The sequence below is a fragment of the Populus nigra genome, chromosome 19 (genome assembly GCF_951802175.1).
Source record: "Populus nigra chromosome 19, ddPopNigr1.1, whole genome shotgun sequence".
NCBI classification, from domain to species: Eukaryota; Viridiplantae; Streptophyta; class Magnoliopsida; order Malpighiales; family Salicaceae; genus Populus; species Populus nigra.
In genome coordinates this window covers 10,819,758-10,837,383 of record NC_084870.1, presented here as the reverse complement: position 1 = coordinate 10,837,383, position 17,626 = coordinate 10,819,758, and the positions used below count along the sequence as shown (strand labels likewise).

Sequence of the window (17,626 nt, the reverse complement as noted above, 5' to 3'; positions counted from 1 at the left end):
ATTAATATAATCTTAATTAGGTCCTTTAACCATAAATTTTCTTTTTTAGAGGGGCGGGGATCCTCATGCTTGTTTTAATACCATGGATAAGCATTTACGGATAAAACCATAATTATTGAAATCAAAAGTCTGGTGGGTTGATAGGGGGAATTCATGAAGTCTAACCCGAGCTGGATTTTAATTTTAACAAAAAGAAGAAGAAGAAAATGCCCTGACTAAACACAACTGATTCTCAAGAAAAAGAATAAGAACTTCCTCATGTGAATAGAATGCGTAGGCCAAGAAAACTCAAAGGCTTCCTACTTTCTCTAAGCTGGAAACCATGTAGCTACACTGATTGGGCAACCAAGAAAAAGGGTATTTTACTGTATTATTTGAGGGTTGCTAATTGACATTCCCTTAATTCTATCTTCCGATTGGTTTGAATTGGATTCCTTTTGCCATCTTTCTAAGATCTTGCTATGGCAATTCATTACCGCACAGTCCGCTGAGGACGTGCCTTCCTTTTGCCATCTTTCTAAGATCTTGCTATGGCAATTCATTACCGCACAGTCCGCTGAGGACGTGCCCCAAGTGAGTTTCATTGCTTATCTCGATCTCTCGCTCCCGGCCAAACTAGTCTAAAAGGGATTTCTTTTTTTTAAAAAAAAAAAAAAAGAATGAATCACCATCGTTATGATAAAAAACAATTGACTCGAGTGTACCTGGTAAGTTGCAAGTTACTGGTGTCTGAAGGCAGAACCAGCAGAATTAAACCTATGGTTTCCAAAACAGAATTGTATAAAAATTTTGAAATGTAGAGAGGAAGAGAGGCAAGAATGGAGTTTGACCATTTCAGATAAGATTAGCTATTTATGATCATTGTGTTACAAAAATAGGAGGTAAAACCAACTAATTTTTGCAATACAAAAATCTCCTCACCATAAACATTGCCCCAATATTGGCAAAGCAAAGGCCATCTCACCTGTCAATTCTTCCCCTCCACTTATAATCAAGAAAAAGAAGAAGAAATGAAGTTAACCAACCCCATAACAGGGGGATTGAAAATCTTCCTTTTTGATATCCTTCTTTCTGTCTAACTCTAACCATCCCACCCTCACCCACAGGAGGGATGGAGATGGAAAAAAAGAGATTAAAAGCATCAAAAAATAATCTTTTTCTACATTCCTTATTGTCGACACCTATGGCTATCCTCCTTGTTCTCCTCTTACCCTTGCTTTCTTGGCCCAGCATTGTATCCGCGGGTGGCAATACCTTCAAGCCAGCTGATGAGTTTCTCATCAGCTGTGGAGCCAGGAGCCTGGCTTCTGTTCCTGATGGAAGACTCTTCAAGACCGACCATGAGGCCCAAGGATACTTGCAAACCAAGCAAGATATCTTAGTATCTGTTCCATCGGCAGACGTTCCTTCTCCTATATATCTGTCTGCGAGGATTTTCAAAGAGGATGCCACTTACGCATTTACATTGAAGAGTGCAGGATGGCATTGGGTGCGCCTGCATTTCTTTCCAATCAATAACACGGAATTCGATCTGCGAACTGCAACATTCTCTGTCAACACAGATAAGTATGCCCTCCTGCACAACTTCAATATAAATAACAATACTGAAGCTGTACTGAAGGAGTATCTAATTAATATGACCGATCCAAACTTTTCCATCCAATTTAAACCTCTAAAGAATTCGGCCGCTTTCATCAATGCCATTGAGGTTGTTTCAGCTCCTGACATTTTGATATCTGATCAAGCCACCAACCTTTTCCCAGTTAACGATTTTGCTGGTTTGAACGACTTTGGATACGAAGTAGTGTACAGGCTTAACATGGGGGGGCCTTTGATTACCTCAGAAAACGACACACTTTCGAGGAGATGGGTACCTGATAAGCCATACCTTAAGCACGAAGCCTTGGCAAAAAGTGCATCTGTCCCTACTTCCTCCATCAAATACGGTCCAGGAACCTCACCACTTATTGCGCCAGCAACAGTTTATGCATCTGCTAAGCAAATGGCTGATTCAGAAACAAGGATTCAAAATTTCAACATAACATGGAATTTTGTGGCTGATGCAACATTCAGCTACGTAGTTCGGCTGCATTTTTGTGACATTGTGAGTAAAACCCTCAATGATCTCTACTTTAATGTCTATCTTAATGGCAAAAAGGCTATTTCCGGTTTGGATTTGTCATCCATCGAAGACGAATTGGCAGTCCCGTATTTCAAAGACATTGTGGTGGATGCTTCCTTGATGTCTAATGGACTCGCAGTCGAGGTTGGTCCGATGGATGACGAAACTGGTACGAGAAATGCTATTCTGAATGGCTTGGAGGTTTTCAAAATGAGCAGTAAAGTTAACAGTTTGGATGGAGTGTTCGGGGTTGATGGTGAGGTGCTTGAGAAACACAAGGTAGTTACTTACGTAGGGTTCGGGTTGATGTTTGGTGCATTTATAGGCCTTGGTGCAATGGTGTTGAAGTGGCACAAGAGACCCCAAGATTGGCAAAAGAGGAATAGCTTTTCTTCCTGGTTGCTTCCAGTCCATGCTGGTGACCATAGCTTCATGACAAGCAAAACCTCAATGGGATCTCACAAGACCAACATTTACTCGTCAACTCTTGGTCTAGGTCGGTTTTTCTCTTTGTCAGAGTTGCAGGAGGCTACCAATAACTTCGATTCAAGTGCAATAATTGGTGTTGGTGGTTTTGGCAATGTCTATCTTGGAACGATTGATGATGGCACCAAAGTTGCTGTCAAAAGAGGTAACCCACAATCTGAACAGGGAATCACAGAGTTCCAGACAGAAATTCAGATGTTGTCAAAGCTCAGGCATAGGCATTTGGTGTCATTGATTGGCTACTGCGACGAGAACGATGAAATGATCCTGGTTTATGAATACATGTCCAATGGACCTTACAGGGACCACCTCTATGGAAAGAATTTGCCTCCATTGTCATGGAAGAAAAGGCTGGAGATCTCTATTGGAGCTGCTCGCGGACTGCATTACTTGCATACGGGAACTGCACAAGGTATCATTCACCGTGATGTGAAGACCACAAACATTTTGCTCGATGATTCCTTTGTTGCCAAGGTTGCTGATTTTGGGCTGTCCAAAGATGCACCTATGGGGCAGGGTCATGTAAGTACTGCAGTGAAGGGAAGCTTTGGGTACTTGGACCCTGAGTACTTCAGGAGGCAGCAACTGACTGATAAATCTGACGTATACTCGTTTGGCGTGGTGCTGCTTGAAGTATTGTGTGCGAGGCCCGCCCTTAACCCTCAACTTCCAAGAGAGCAAGTTAACTTGGCTGAATGGGCGATGCAATGGAAGAGGAAGGGGTTGATTGAAAAGATCATCGACCCTCTTCTTGTCGGTACCATCAATCCTGAATCATTGAAGAAGTATGCTGAGGCTGCAGAGAAGTGCTTGGCTGAGCATGGTGTTGACAGGCCAACTATGGGAGATGTGCTGTGGAACTTGGAGTATGCTTTGCAGCTCCAAGAATCTTTCTCTAAGGGGAAAGATGAGGATGAAAGTAAAATATCAGCCACTGTAGCTGACTCCCCTGCTGTTGTAGCTACTCCTGGTGCTATTTCCACCTCTGTCGCAGAAGACAACAAAAGCCCTCCTGAAGTTCAGGTCATTGAAGAACATTCAGGAACTGCAATGTTTGCTCAATTTTCTGGGCTAAACGGCAGGTAAATTGTATAAATTCCTTGTTCGAATCGATCAGTCACCAAGAACAGAAGAGTTTAAGCATCTCATGGAATATCTTAAACTTCGGAGCATCAATGGTGGCTTTTGCTCTTGCTTCAGAATGAGAACTTGATGGGCTAGCATCACTCTTATAATAGCATGTCATGATGTATGTTGCAAGTTTCCTATCTAGAGTCTCTATTTATCTTCTTTCCTGTGTGTAGTATTTGAGTCTGAGTTTATACAAGCTGTAAGAAAAATGAACTGATTAATGTACTGGTATTGATAGATGTATACCTGCAGTAGTATTATGCCTACATCCTTCAACCCCTACTATATGACATGATGGGAATTTTGGACTAACTGTCTCGGCAGAATCTGTAAGTGGATTTTCAAGAATCGCTTCTGGCTGAGTTTATATCCTTACTTGAATCTATGTTTGCCAGAAAACACAAGGCGGTTCCTGGTTAGAGCATTTAGTCCAAGAGAAACTGTAGAACAACTTAAAGGTTGTAGCCAAGCTTCCATTCGAGGCAAAAAGTATAATAGCTCGGAAACTTGTTGCTGAAATTTTTGCTTAAGAATTAGCTTTGTACAGATTTGATCTCTCAGTTCTGTGAATGGACAATTTTTAATACAAGTACCCTCATAGTAGGTATAAATAGTCTAAATTGAACCGTTAACTATCCTGCTGCTAAAACAATATCATTGTTCCTGTTGTTTGAACTATAGCTTCAGAAATCGTGTCCACGAAATGGCAGACAATCTTGATTCATTTATAACAAAAAGGTCACCTTAAAAGGTCCGAAACCTAGCTATCCATGAAATAAAAGATATCAGCAGAAAGCTAGGAAGAAAAATCTCCATGGTGCTATGAAGAAGTCTAAGCAAGCTGCAGCACCAATCCAGTACACAGTTCAGAATCCATAAACAAGATGTTTTCTAGATCAAAGTTAATGTATAAGTTGGGAGTTTAAGCCAATTGTCATTGATATTAGAAATCTACTGAGTGTAAACTATAATTTCAGGTTAGCAGATAAGGTGCCTGACTGGTTGGCAAAATCAGCTGGGTCTGATGTGAAACCACCACCTGAGCTCAGAATCTTGTTGTAAAAGACTTTTCTGCAGATGCTTGAAAATGGTTCTTGTCGATGTTAAAAAAAAAAAACAATTAATGTGGGATTAATTTCTAGCTTTGCCTCTGGCTTTGTGAATCGACTAATACGAGGTCCAAAATTAATTTTTGGTTTTGATAATTAGAGTATCCTTGGAGCACCCTTTGACCTTCCATATCCCAACTGATGAAATTTTCATTTCTCGAGAAAATTTATTTCTTGTGGCCTCCCTTCTAATTCAAACATGACAGATTTGAAGATAAAGAAAATTGTAGCCGGTATTCATGTCAACACGGGGATTTTTGTAACGCAGAAACAAATATTCACGAAACAAGTGGTAGATATGGGCAGGAAGTCTCACGTTATTAGCACTAGCACAAAAAATGGAAATTTAATTAGTGAGGATTGATAAATTTTTCCTGACTTCTTAATGGTTTCAGAAACCAGTTCAAGGTAGATAGAATATACCATTCCAGGACAAGTGAGTCAAGTGGCTGATGTGACAAAAAATCTATGGTGGGGCTAGAAAGTGAGATGCCTGTCTATGGTGGGGCTAGAAAGTGAGATGCCTAAAGAAAGAAAAGTGCCGTATTGAATGAACAAGAGCAAGTGTAGATAAGGGTGTGGTTGTGTGATTAAACAATATTTCCGAAACCAAAAACCAATTCGGTGCATCTTTTTTGTTTCAGAGGATGCGAGGCAACCCACAAATATCGAACCCTATTGTTGTTATAGAGACTTGTTATCCTATCCCTGACGTGTGAGCTCTTATCTCCATTTACTATATATCACATGGCTCTTGTATCTCCCAACTGTTTCTCATATAAAAAGCCAAAGTTACCACTCAGAAACAACGCATCTCTCGCAGCCAGAGCTCTCTCTCTCTCTCTCTCACAAAATGGAGAACCAGACAGAACAAGTGACTTTTGACATGGATGCACTCAGGGCCAATCTTCCGCAAAAGTAAGGATACATTTTCTTTTTCTTTCTCAACTTTGGTTTCGCAACTTGATATATTTCTTATGTTGTGGGGAATTGTTTTTTGAACAGGAGGGGGGGGTTGTCAAGGTATTACTCCGGGAAAGCAAGGTCATTTACATGCATAGCTGATGTTCGTTGTCTTGAAGATCTAAAGAAACCAGAACGCCCTGATCCCAAGAAAAGGCAGAAATATTCAGATGGGAATGGCTCGCACGTTCCTCCATATCCATGTCGACGAGTATCTAGCTCCACCCAGTGCATCTCACCCTGTGTTGGCGTGTGAAAACAGCCAAATAAGCTTTTTGGCTTCCTTCTGCGCTTTTCTTTTATTATTATTTTGACGCTTTGCCGCACTGTGTACAGGAGGAAATCTTCACAAGCATTTGTAAATGATAATAAAATTTTGTAGTTCATATCTAAACGAGTACCATGTGATCTTGAGAATGCCAAAATATTAGTGCCCATGGAATCATCTCTTCTTAGATTTGATTTAACAATAGATTAAGTGTCTACTAAAGAGTAAATTTTTAATATCTTAAAATAATATTTTTTAATTTATTTTTTATATCATAATATCAAATCAAAACAATCTAAAAATATATAAAAAAAAAATCAAAAACATAATGAAGTGCATGCCATCAATTAAAAGTGAGACATTAATATCGCTGATCATTTTAATGCAATTTTGAATCTTGCTTGAAGCCCTCAACTGTTAGAACGCTAGCAAAGCAACCTGCATTAACAATCTACAATCATCCAAACAAGCACAAACAGAAAATAAGGCAATTTGAAGAATTCTGTCCCAAACTTCCATTCCTCAAAGTTGAATCCAACATACTGAAACAAAAATCTTGCAGATTTCACATGTCTATTTTCAACGAATTCTGGTACTTGCTTGTTACAAATTCCACTCTGTTAACCTAGCTATGAGAATGCACATTGTAGCTAGAGACATAAACCAGAAAAGGGAAATGGAGAATAACAATTAATAGCATGTACTCGAGCAAAATACTAATAGATCGCAACCTAGTAATAACAACTATGAGCACCAAAAGAATCACCATTTCTCCCTACTGATACACAATTAGGATGTAAGAAGCCCTACTCAATCAAGTTGGAGTAACAGCTAAAAACTACTGCAATCTTTGCTTCTTGCTTGTGTCCTTACCCCAATGATCAAGCATGACAAGGTCATCATCATCGTCATCATCAAGCTTTTGGATTTTCTTGTCATTCCTAGTTTCATCAGCCTCATTTGACTGATCCAGAGTGCAGCCCTCAGAAAACTCAGGCAGTTTTCTCTTCTTTCCTGGACTAGCAGTCCCATCTGAAATTTCTTTCTCCTCAATATCTTTCTGGGCATCCATAGGCTCTGTTGGCAATGATTTTGATGTACTTGCACCATTTCCAATAGATGTTTTATCATCCTTCTTCTCAGGAGGAGCTTGTGTCCATCCTGAAAGAACCATTCCATCAGGTTCTTTCTCCTCATCAAATTCTTCTCTGTGAGATTCAAGAATATGGCAAATATTAAGCAGCCCATCCAATATCAGAGCATTTGAGCACATCATAGAGTTACCCATTGACACTCAAATCAAAAGGAAAACCAAATATCCATCAATTATCTAATTAAACTGAGATTCCAGGAAGTATTGTGTTTACTACCATTAAACTAAACTGAGACTAATCTTTGCAAAAAAAAACAAGAGGCGGAGGAGGAGGGGGAGGAAGAATCATTGGATAAAAAAAAAATCTCCTGGTACGAACTCAAAATGGTTCAAAGAACAGCATCATTAAAGTAAAGACAAACCTATGCTTAATATAGATATTGCATGTGAACTCCTGTTGAAGATCCTCTACTGTGAGCATTTTCCCACCAGTGACTGGAGAAGGAAGCTCAGATAGTACCTAATGGAAAAGAGGGGAAAAATTGATATAGAAAACCATATTAATTTGAACTTAAGCCATACCATTTCCAGAAACAAAGCAAGGAATACCTTTTCAAGGTTTGCTGTATAATTTGCTATCATGTCTTCTTCAAGATCATCACCAACCTCATAAAGAAGGGCTAAGCCACACATAATCAGGGGGGAGTTCATACCAAGCTTGGCTTTTACTATCTTTTCAACAAAATCCCGCAACTTTGAACGATGAGTATTAATCTCCAGTGACAGAGGTGTCTGTTCCCCACCAAAATGTGAGCAGAATGCATTCGTGGCTTGGAAAAACACGCAAGGGCAATCCAATGAAGAAAAGAAAATTAGATATACCTGGGAAGAACAAACAAAGCAGGACTTGTTTGGCTCAAAGGGTTCCACTGGCATAAGAAGCATTTTTTTAGATGGATGTTCGAGACAATATGTCATCCTGCATAGATGTTTCATATGATTAGAACAAACCAGCTCTGACACCATAACTATTAACATTTCAGAGTCATGTCCTTATTTTCAGAAATAATACCTCATTAGCTTTTCTCTGAAAAACAAGGAACATAAAGAAAACAAAGTTTATTCAAGACAAAAAAACATGTGATGGTCAGCCTTAAACTTTTCCTTAACCTCATTAATCTGGAAACAAGAAAAGGGTCAGCCTCAAACTGATCTTTCAACCATTAATAAAAAGCAAAGCTCCCAAATCAAGTATTCAGATACTAGAAAAAACCTTAGAGAAAATTGAGCCACACCTGTAACAGTCAGTATCCTTTTTCAACACCTTGATTGCTTCAATGACAATTAAACCAGCTACAATAGCATTTGTTGTTGCAACAGCATGTACAATATTCCCAGCAATACCTTTAGCTTCAAAAAGGCTGTGTGAAGGAATGTTAAATGAAGCAGCCCGAATATTTGCAGCTGCAGTAACAAATTCCACAGCTAACTGATCATCTTTGTCAAAACTCAGGTTCCCAATCTCCTGCCAAGGTAAAAAAAAAAAAGAATAAAAAGAAGATGATCCAAAAGTCGAAGGATTTCATCAATCGCTTCTTCAAAAACAAGAGATCAACAAACCTTTTTTCTGTTTGTAAAAAATAGCTTCAAAGCCTCGAGAAAAACTCTTGTATTTTCCACTAGGGACCATATATCCTGTGGATTCTTTAGGCCTAAAGATGCCATGGCAGATGCTGAAGAAAGATCATCAGTTTTATCAACATTTCCATTCTGTTGGGTCATTTTGTCAGGCAGGACATCCCTAATATATATGGGCCTTGGCTTACTGCGTTTTTTCCATGTCTCTTCATCAGACAAAGCTAGTTCAATGTTATAGCCGAAAACATGATCATATATTCTTCTTCCATATTGCTCGAAGTCTTCATCATCTCTCCATTCAAAAACATCGTTTGTGTTTTCAGATGAGCTACAAGCATCATTAGAGCGCACATTTAAATCATTTACCTGGTTCTTGTCTCCAAATAATTTTGCAAAAAGCAGTTCCTTCGCCCAAACAATACAGTGAACAAACTGCAGTTTCAAACAACAGAGTGAACAAACTGCAGTTTCAAACAATGAAATTGAAAATCAAAAACACAGAAGTTCCATCTTGATTATTACATCAAGAGCCATCATGGTTATCGTTATTAATGATTTTCTGACCAAGCAACAACCTAATTTCTGGCAGAGTAAAGTTTTAATTCAAATAAAATATTGCTGACCAAGAAATTCCATCTATTAACAAAAACACTGATCTTCACAAACAAGAAAGAACACCTCATCCCCAAGAAGAAGTGAAATCAAGTTTGCTAATAAAAACCACACAAAAAAAAAACATTAATCATTCACCTTTGATGGAGTACTAGTAATTGTGCAGACAGGATATGTCTTTGGGGCAGGTTTAGGCTGACACTCATAGCACTCTGTTTTTCCCTTCACATGCACTGTAACCTGCCACCAAGAAATTATGGAGAGAAAAAAACATGATGTTTCTCAAAAACATTCAAACAAACAGTATAGGAATGTCAACTTCCAGACAGAGACAACTAGCAGGCAGAGAGAATGAGAGAGATACAAAATATGCAATTTAAAAACATGAAATAAATCAACACAAGTAGATCAATATTTTCAGTTGCCAAAATAACTGTTCATTCATTTAAAAAAACAATGAGGCCCAAAAACTGGTGGAAAATTCAAGTTGTTAATCATCAGACTTTAAAGGACAAAATATGCGTAAACAACAAATAATCCATACAGTTCATTTTCAAACCAGCAACAACAAATAATCCATACAGTTCATTTTCAAACCAGCAACGAATGAAAACAAACTATTGACAAAACAGACTTTTCCATTCCTTTAGATCTTGGAAGGAGCAATTATACACAACAAGGTATTACCTGTCCTAGGAACCCAGTAGTTCCACTTTCAACCAAAGGAACTTCAGCAGCCAAGCAAAGGCGGTTCACATGTCGCCTTGCATCCAAGTTATCAAGTCCATTCAGAACAACATTAAATTGCTTGAAGAAGTCGACATTGAAGTTAGAATCCTTCACATTGGCATGGTAAGGGGTAATGCTTATGTGAGGCCTAAATCTTAACACGGCATCACGAGCGACCTGGTTGAAACATTGGTGTGAAATAAGATAGAGACATGAAATTGATCATTACCCAAGTAATTCAATAACAATGAAAAAACGTTCATAAAAACACTTGCCTTTGCTTTAGACTGTCCAACATGTGATTGACGGAACAGAAATTGTCTATTAAGGTTGCTTACTTCTATGGTGTCCATGTCAATCTGCAGACAAATGCAAGCAAATGTATAAAGGAGTGCTGCATAAAGATGAGGGCCTTAACATGGACTCTCTATGCAAATGCCCAATAAAATGAAAGTTCAAATCCAACATATCTCTTTGCCTCAAACTACACTATCTCCTTAATTTGGTACGCCATTAATTTGATTAAGATTTTTTAACCATTTTGTGAAACAATAAATGCCTAGCCAAAAAACCCAGTATGCAAGTTTCAGCTAAAGTTGCAACTTCCTGGTAGGGCAACCCATCCCCTTGCTTTTCAGCAGTTTCCCATTACAAAAGCTAGCTTGTTGATGATCATGACATACCTAACAAATAAGGGCAGCATATCTTCTTGGGTGCCCCTTATCTCACCAACCACCACTACAGCTTCACAAGGGCAGCCTTTAGTTCATACCATCACCACCTCCTTAGACAACCTTTCACCATAAGCACCCAGTCACCACCATGTTTCGCTCCTAAGAACAAAGAACACCAAACATAAAAACAATCCCAACACCTTGTACCTACATTCCTTATCATCTCCACCATCTCGCACATGAAAAACACCTTGCAACCATTGAGCCAAACCCTTCACTTCCAAAGCCCAGACAACTACTGCAACCACCGCTTCATTTATATCCATCAATGCTATGTTCACTCTTATCACAGCTGCTGCATTCTATTACCACCAACTACTCATTACTTGGAAAGCATTTGCAACCTTATAATTAACCAGGTCAATAAAATTCTCAGTCTCATGACATAAAAACCACTACTTTCTTAACCAGTAATGATTCGTATTCAGGCATGTGTATTTTCATATGTTTCGGAATAATAAATAATTCCACAAGTTGATTCCCTCCTAGATTTTTTAAATCAATACAAGTTCAAACAGATACACACTGAAATTCAAAAAAAAAAAAAAAAACCCTTTTTGTCAAACCCTAACCGCGCTCTAAACCCTTCAAAAAGGAACTCCAATTGACAAAAATAAAATCATATCATAACCCCAAAACACAAAAATGAAGACTAGTAACAGGTACTTAGTCCATTCAAACCCTAGAAAACTAGAACCTGGCTTGAAAAACAACCAAAACTGATCCCTAAGAAACTCCCCGCAAAAATTTAAAAAGAACAAAAATAAAGATATACTCACAATATGAATATCTTGAAAGCCAGAAAGAGCAAGAGTCTTAAGTAACTCACAACCAATCCCACCTGCTCCAACCATAAGCACTTTCGCACCCTAAAAAGAAAAAACACAAAACCCTTAAAAACTACATTTCAATTGACTAAAACAAAGAGAACCCATTAACAGCAAGCAAAAATTAAAAGCGGGTTTGAAAGAATTAGACAGTTTTAATTACCTTTATCGCTTGTGAGTGTTGAAGAGAAGCCATTATTTGGGTCTTTGAAGAAGGACGAGACAAAGAAACAGTGTTAAAAAGAAGTCGAAATGTTTTTGTTAGTGTTAAGTAGTATTTATGGATTAGTGATGTTAAGCAACTAGCTACAGATAGAAAGTGATGAGAGAGAGAGCGTGGGGGGGGAATCGAACACGAGACGTGAGGGCAAGTGGAGAGGATCTTGGATTGTTTAATTTAATTCAATGGGCTAGTGTGCGTGTAAAGGGGCGGCTCCGGATGAGAGCGACTATTTAATGACCAAAAGTCACGCCTTAACTAGTGATCCTCCTAGTTGGCGATCCAGCCATTGAAGCTTTGTGGTATTTTCCATGCACCGGATTCATATAAAAAATAGTATCTTACTAAGAGTTGGTGGAAAATCAGATTTAATTTTGATCTTATCGTTAAAAAAATATAAAAATTTTGATCTCAGTATTACGGTATGCAAAAATCCTTTCGGATTTTGTCTGTGATATGTGCATGTGCATGGTTAGTTGAATGCTAGTTTATTAATTTGAATTTGAAATTAAATAATTATATTTTTATACTGTAATAATATATGGAAAATAATGTCTAATGATAGCGTCCAGTATGTTTAGAAAGGTAACTGTACTTGAGGTTAAGATTGGACACAACCTAACTAACTATGGTAAAAACTAGTTTTTTTTTTTTTTCCTTATGCAAAAACCTTGCCTCTGTCACATTCCAACTTTTTTTAATATTTTTTATTTTTAAAATAATATTTTTAACATAGTATATTAAAATAAAATAAAAAATCAAAACCGCAGCGCAAACACCCTGAAAACACCCTCTTAGCGGCGTCAACAAGTCAAACTTTCAACTTTCGGAGCAGGGATGGAGTATGCAACCAAGCATGGTCTTAGTTTTGACTTTCTGCGGTTTTTTTTTTTTTTTTCATTTGTTTTTTTTCGAGGTAGTTGTAAACCAGACATGGCCATGACTCCAGCCCCGAACATAGCCCTTCGTTCGGCCGCTCGTATGCATGCATTATTTCAATCATTTTTGTCCTTTTCAATGATGACGTAATTACTCGGTGCATTCTAAAAAGAAAATAAAGTAATTGTTAAGGGAAGAGTACATTATATTTGTTAGGATTAAAGAAATAATAAATGCACGTGCTGTGAGAAAAGAATTGAAGGTTTTTAATTGGAATCAGACTTTTTAGGGAATTCGACGCTCATTAATTTGCATGGAAGAAACGACCGGGACGATAAAGAATTTTGTAGCCTGTTTCGTGAGCAATTATACCAGATAATCGCTCATGTTGATTAATGACTGCATCATTAATCGAGAAAGATAGACCATAAGTGGTTTATATATTGCTTCTTAATATACTTGCGGAAACAATAAATTTAAAATAATATTTGAAAATTCCTAAGATTTTAATAGATGAATTTAAAATTATTTAGGGATTTGTTACCTGAATATATGATATTTTTCAGCTTTGAATAATTTTTTAAATATTAGATTGTTGTAAACCACAAGTTGTTTATCAGTAATTCACATGAGCTACCAGTGATAAACTTCTAAATTTCTATTTATGATAGAGGAATTGTTATACCTGGAGTGCGAGCTCTTTATTTTGCAACTTATATAGTTTTTTTTTTATCCAACAAACAACTTTTTAAAATACAAGAGGCATGATTTTATATCCACAAGGAATCATAAAAACCCTATAAATAGAAATATATATATTTGTCCCTTAAATAATATCTATATGTTATTTAAAGATAATTTTAGAAATTTAATCAATCAATTCCCTGCTTTATTATTTTATGATTAGAATTATAATCTCTTAATTAAATACATTATAATGCTTAACTTGTAAAATTATTTTTAATAAAGTCACACTTAATTAATTATCTCAGTTTAATTTTTGACTAATGGTTCTTAACGTGTGCGACCCATTAGGTTCTTATTATGTTGGTCCGGATATAAATTATAATTGTAAACAAATAGAATTATATCAACCAAACAATTTTATTTATTATCAATTTAATAATTGATTAATTTATATTTGAAAATCAAGTGCACCGTCTAGCAATATGTCATAATCACCCAAATATTATGAAAGTTATAAGTGGTTTGATTTAATCTTTTAATAACCGGTTTCTCCATGTAATTATTATCCTTTCATCAATAATGTTTTAATTTAGATATTTTAGCATGAAGTGTGTATGTCATGTTAAGTCACATATGTTCGCAGTATTATAGTCATTGATCATTTAAATAAGATCTGAAACTCTTTTCAAATCTCGTTCCACCTCACGCAAGGATTTAACAATTAATACTATTTAAGAACATGTGAAATATTTTTTCGAATTTATCTAAGATGATGAACCCTCTCTTGATCACTCATATATCTTCTTATAATTTATCTTATATCCAATGCCTGTTAATTTGTTATTTTTATCAGAATAACATGTAACATGATCAAAATATAACACTTAATGTATAAAGATAACTTCGTGGTCCCATATCTAAAGTTCACCTACACAACCGTCACGTAGACCTTTTTATAGACACGAGTGATATCTTCATATGAAATTCTCATGCGGTTCAGTTCAGTGAACATGTTTTATAACAAGCATCTGCATTTTAATTCTGGATATCCCTTGTACCTCAACTTATGAGAACAACTGTTTTATTTTATAAAGAAAATAACATAATATGTACTAGTCTTTACGACTCTAATGAATGTATAGTATTTAAATGAGTATCAACCAAATTTTTTTTATGAAAAACACTCTAATACAGTAAAAATCTCATAACTATAATAACTTTTTATTTTTCTCTACATAGTATTTTTATATCATGAATTTTATCTTTACTCTAAATTTATAAATCAAATATTAGATTTATCAATTTAATATTATATTAATATTAAATATAAATTAAATTTTTATTAATAATAAATATATACTTATATAAATATAATAATAACAACATGTATAACCCAACTATAGATATATTAAACTAACATTATATTATAATATGATCATGTTTTAACGTCGTTATGTTAGCTCACTTGTAAAGAAAAGGTCATGTCAGTATCATTCAAAATTTAATGCCAAGTATTAACAATTCAAAATGCTGGTAAGAATGTATGGAGTCGAGGGAGTTCCCCACGGAAATGGAGTTCCACACGTATCCGCGTTGATGGAGCCAGATAAAAGGTTTTTATCCACAAAGGCAAGTGTAGACATATCCTTTTTATTTTTATGTTTTAAATTTATTTTTGAAATTAATATTTTTTTTAACATGTTTAGATTATTTTAATTTATTGATATTAAAAATAATTTTTAAAAAATAAAAAAATAATATTTTAATATTCTGAAAAGTAATTGTAACCACACTTCTAAACATTCTCGTAGTGTGTGTTTGGGGTTGTATTATATGATATTTTTTTAAAATAATTTTTTTATTTAAAAATATATTAAAATATTTATTTTTTATTTTTATTTTTACTATACATAATATTGAAAATATCAATTCCATATTATTTTTTTTAAAAAATTAAAAGTATTCTTAAAAAACACGTATTAAATAAAAGATCGCACAAGTCAGAAGTGAGCCTCGTGAAACGAGTCTTTATTTTAATGAATACGGAACATTCTAGCTCTTCATACTATCATCAGTCACTTTTACATATATTCTATCTGTATTTTTTTTTTAGATTATAAATTACTAGAACATGGAGAAGTATTAGACTGCGAATCACCTAAGTGGATAGCAGACAAGGAGAATCCCCTTTAGGAGAATGCTGCCAACAAACTCGTGTCAGGAGGAGGAGGAGGAGGAGGAGGAGGATACCGGCTATTTTCATGATAATATGCACCGGAAAACGGTGAGCGAGCAAAGGCTAGCCAAAACAGGGGCAGACATGGATCAAGGATCGATCCAGTTTCAATTAGCTCTTGCGGGACTTTGGACCCTACTTTGGGCAGATTGTATGTAGCAATCTATCCCCATGTTGTGTACTACGTAATTCTGTGTTCCTGGGCCTTTCGTACCCTAAGAAACAGAAGTATAAATTGGTTCAATTTAAAAGGGACCAAGCCCATTCCTATAAGAACAAAGGTCCCAGGAAAGACCCTACCAGTCCAGACTGGCTAATTGGTCGCGTCCTGCAGCGGGCAACGGATAAAGTTGTAGTTTTCTTATATTTTGCATGCTAGTCTATACGAAAATCTGAGATTTTTCTTGGACAAACTGGGATTTCAACACTGTTATTATGCAACCTAAAGCATGATTACATGCTTAATACACATGTAGCCTACGCAAATTATTACATAGCTCATAACCACACCAGCTAATCCACACAGTTCAACCATCCCTGTCCTCCACACAAACAACAAATTAACACCATAAAACACTGGACCATCCTAACATGCAGGCTGCTTTAATGATGGCTATGGTGGCCAGGCAATTTTCCCTTGATTTTTTCGATCACACTTTTCTTCTCCTGTTCCTGGTACTGTTCTCCAGCCGGACCTGTGGTAGTGGTGTGCACGTCAACAGTATGTCCATGCTCTTCCTTGTGCTTCCCGCCAGTTAATTTCTCCTTTATTTTCTGCTTCAGTCCCTTCTTCTTCTTCCTTCTCCCTCCTTGCCCATCGTCCTCAGACTGCAATGTCAGGAGACGGTTAACGATAAAAAATCCTTTGCGTACACAAAAGACGTTAGCTTTACAACGTTTTTTAAAGAATCTGCCATTGTTCACACCTCATCATCACTACATCCCATGAGCTTTCCATAATAAATTTTTTAAAAATCTCGATTCATTCAAAATAAGGATTGATTGACTGGTGATCAATGTGTAATAATCAGTATTCCGTAAGTGTCCTAATTACATAGTTAATTTTAACCGAATATATATCTCACCGAGCCAGAGCTTGAAGTAGATGAAGTCTCGTCATGCTCCTCTTTCTTATGTCCCCCCTGATCACCAGCAACCTCGCCATGATGACCGGCCGTCTCCCGAATGCCACCCTTCATTGCATCTTCACTCCTGGCAGTACTAGACAAATGTCCGGTACCAGGCACCGTATCAGTACTTATTATATCGCCAAGCGTTGGAGGTTGTTTGGTGGTGGCTACGCCAGCGATGTGCACGGGGTTGCCATGTTCATCTGTTAATTTAACTGGGTTGCCATGTTCATCTGTGAGTTGAATTGGATTACCCAGCTCATCCACTATTGTCGCAGCTATCATTTCTAACCAAAAAACAGGAAGTTAAAAAACAGCAACAGTAAGATAAGATTCGATATCGATAGTGAAGGATAGAGTTTAAGCTAGCTAGGCTGGCCGAATAAAAGGAAAAAAAAATGGCGGTGGAGAACAGACATGGTTCATGCATGTAACCAGCTTTCTACACCTGGTGCTGTTGCAGAACAGACATGAAGGGTTTTTGCCACGGTAGCCAAGACAGGAGACGTGTCACTCATCTGGGTTTAAAGGTTTCAGGATTGACATGATCTTTCATGTTGATCATGAATACGTTCCGAAATATCCCGAATAATATCCATCGATAAGTGGTATCATTCAGGTAAATTCTTATAATTTGAAAAACATGAATGGATACTTCAAAATAAATATCATCACTCTTAATTAATCTTCAAGGACATTTGAAGCATTCTAAAACAGAAACCAGAAGACAAGTCGCATACTTTCATCATCTAATGAGAAGAC

General features: G+C 36.7%; 3 protein-coding genes and 1 long non-coding RNA gene across 9 annotated transcripts; 2 read left to right on the top strand and 2 right to left on the bottom strand.

Moving 5' to 3' along the window:
• The first annotated feature begins 245 nt into the window (after positions 1 to 245).
• LOC133680273 (probable receptor-like protein kinase At4g39110) lies at positions 246 to 4,051 on the top strand. Of its 2 annotated transcripts, XM_062103110.1 has the most exons (2): positions 246 to 1,073; positions 1,334 to 4,051. In XM_062103110.1, exons 1-2 carry the CDS (start codon positions 1,011 to 1,013, stop codon positions 3,692 to 3,694), a joined length of 2,424 nt encoding a protein of 807 aa, XP_061959094.1. In that variant the 5' UTR covers positions 246 to 1,010; the 3' UTR covers positions 3,695 to 4,051. The 2 variants fall into 2 exon arrangements, with proteins under 2 accessions (XP_061959094.1, XP_061959093.1); XM_062103109.1 differs by having other exon boundaries at positions 246 to 4,051.
• A 1,371-nt stretch (positions 4,052 to 5,422) lies between these two features.
• LOC133680092 (uncharacterized) lies at positions 5,423 to 6,205 on the top strand. The gene is made up of 2 exons (XR_009836271.1): positions 5,423 to 5,766; positions 5,854 to 6,205. It is a non-coding gene; the product is annotated as an uncharacterized LOC133680092 (long non-coding RNA).
• Positions 6,206 to 6,570: 365 nt separating this feature from the next.
• LOC133680091 (SUMO-activating enzyme subunit 2) lies at positions 6,571 to 12,104 on the bottom strand. Of its 5 annotated transcripts, none has more exons than XM_062102912.1 (12): positions 11,876 to 12,104; positions 11,665 to 11,754; positions 10,427 to 10,510; positions 10,110 to 10,328; positions 9,561 to 9,662; positions 8,793 to 9,242; positions 8,468 to 8,697; positions 8,245 to 8,259; positions 8,055 to 8,151; positions 7,782 to 7,964; positions 7,595 to 7,692; positions 6,571 to 7,287 (listed from the first exon to the last, which is right to left on the bottom strand). In XM_062102912.1, the coding sequence occupies exons 1-12, from the start codon at positions 11,906 to 11,908 to the stop codon at positions 6,918 to 6,920; spliced, it is 1,971 nt and encodes a 656-aa protein (XP_061958896.1). In that variant the 5' UTR covers positions 11,909 to 12,104; the 3' UTR covers positions 6,571 to 6,917. The 5 variants fall into 5 exon arrangements, with proteins under 5 accessions (XP_061958896.1, XP_061958900.1, XP_061958899.1 ...); XM_062102916.1 differs by having other exon boundaries at positions 9,177 to 9,242; XM_062102915.1 differs by having other exon boundaries at positions 11,715 to 11,754; positions 11,876 to 12,103.
• A 4,044-nt stretch (positions 12,105 to 16,148) lies between these two features.
• LOC133680259 (embryogenic cell protein 40-like) lies at positions 16,149 to 17,513 on the bottom strand. The gene is made up of 2 exons (XM_062103079.1): positions 16,820 to 17,513; positions 16,149 to 16,562 (listed from the first exon to the last, which is right to left on the bottom strand). The coding sequence occupies exons 1-2, from the start codon at positions 17,147 to 17,149 to the stop codon at positions 16,338 to 16,340; spliced, it is 555 nt and encodes a 184-aa protein (XP_061959063.1). The 5' UTR covers positions 17,150 to 17,513; the 3' UTR covers positions 16,149 to 16,337.
• Positions 17,514 to 17,626: the final 113 nt, after the last annotated feature.

Coding starts and splice junctions, on each gene's coding strand:
- LOC133680273 (XM_062103109.1), top strand. CDS start 1,112: ATGGAGATGGAAAAAAAGAGATTAAAAGCATCAAAAAATAATCTTTTT.
- LOC133680091 (XM_062102912.1), bottom strand. CDS start 11,908: ATGGCTTCTCTTCAACACTCACAAGCGATAAAG. Junction 11,755..11,875: donor AACACTCACAAGCGATAAAG/GTAATTAAAACT, acceptor TTTTCTTTTTAG/GGTGCGAAAGTGCTTATGGT. Junction 8,698..8,792: donor TTTTTACAAACAGAAAAAAG/GTTTGTTGATCT, acceptor TTACCTTGGCAG/GAGATTGGGAACCTGAGTTT.
- LOC133680259 (XM_062103079.1), bottom strand. CDS start 17,149: ATGATAGCTGCGACAATAGTGGATGAGCTGGGTAATCCAATTCAACTC. Junction 16,563..16,819: donor CTACTTCAAGCTCTGGCTCG/GTGAGATATATA, acceptor CTGACATTGCAG/TCTGAGGACGATGGGCAAGG.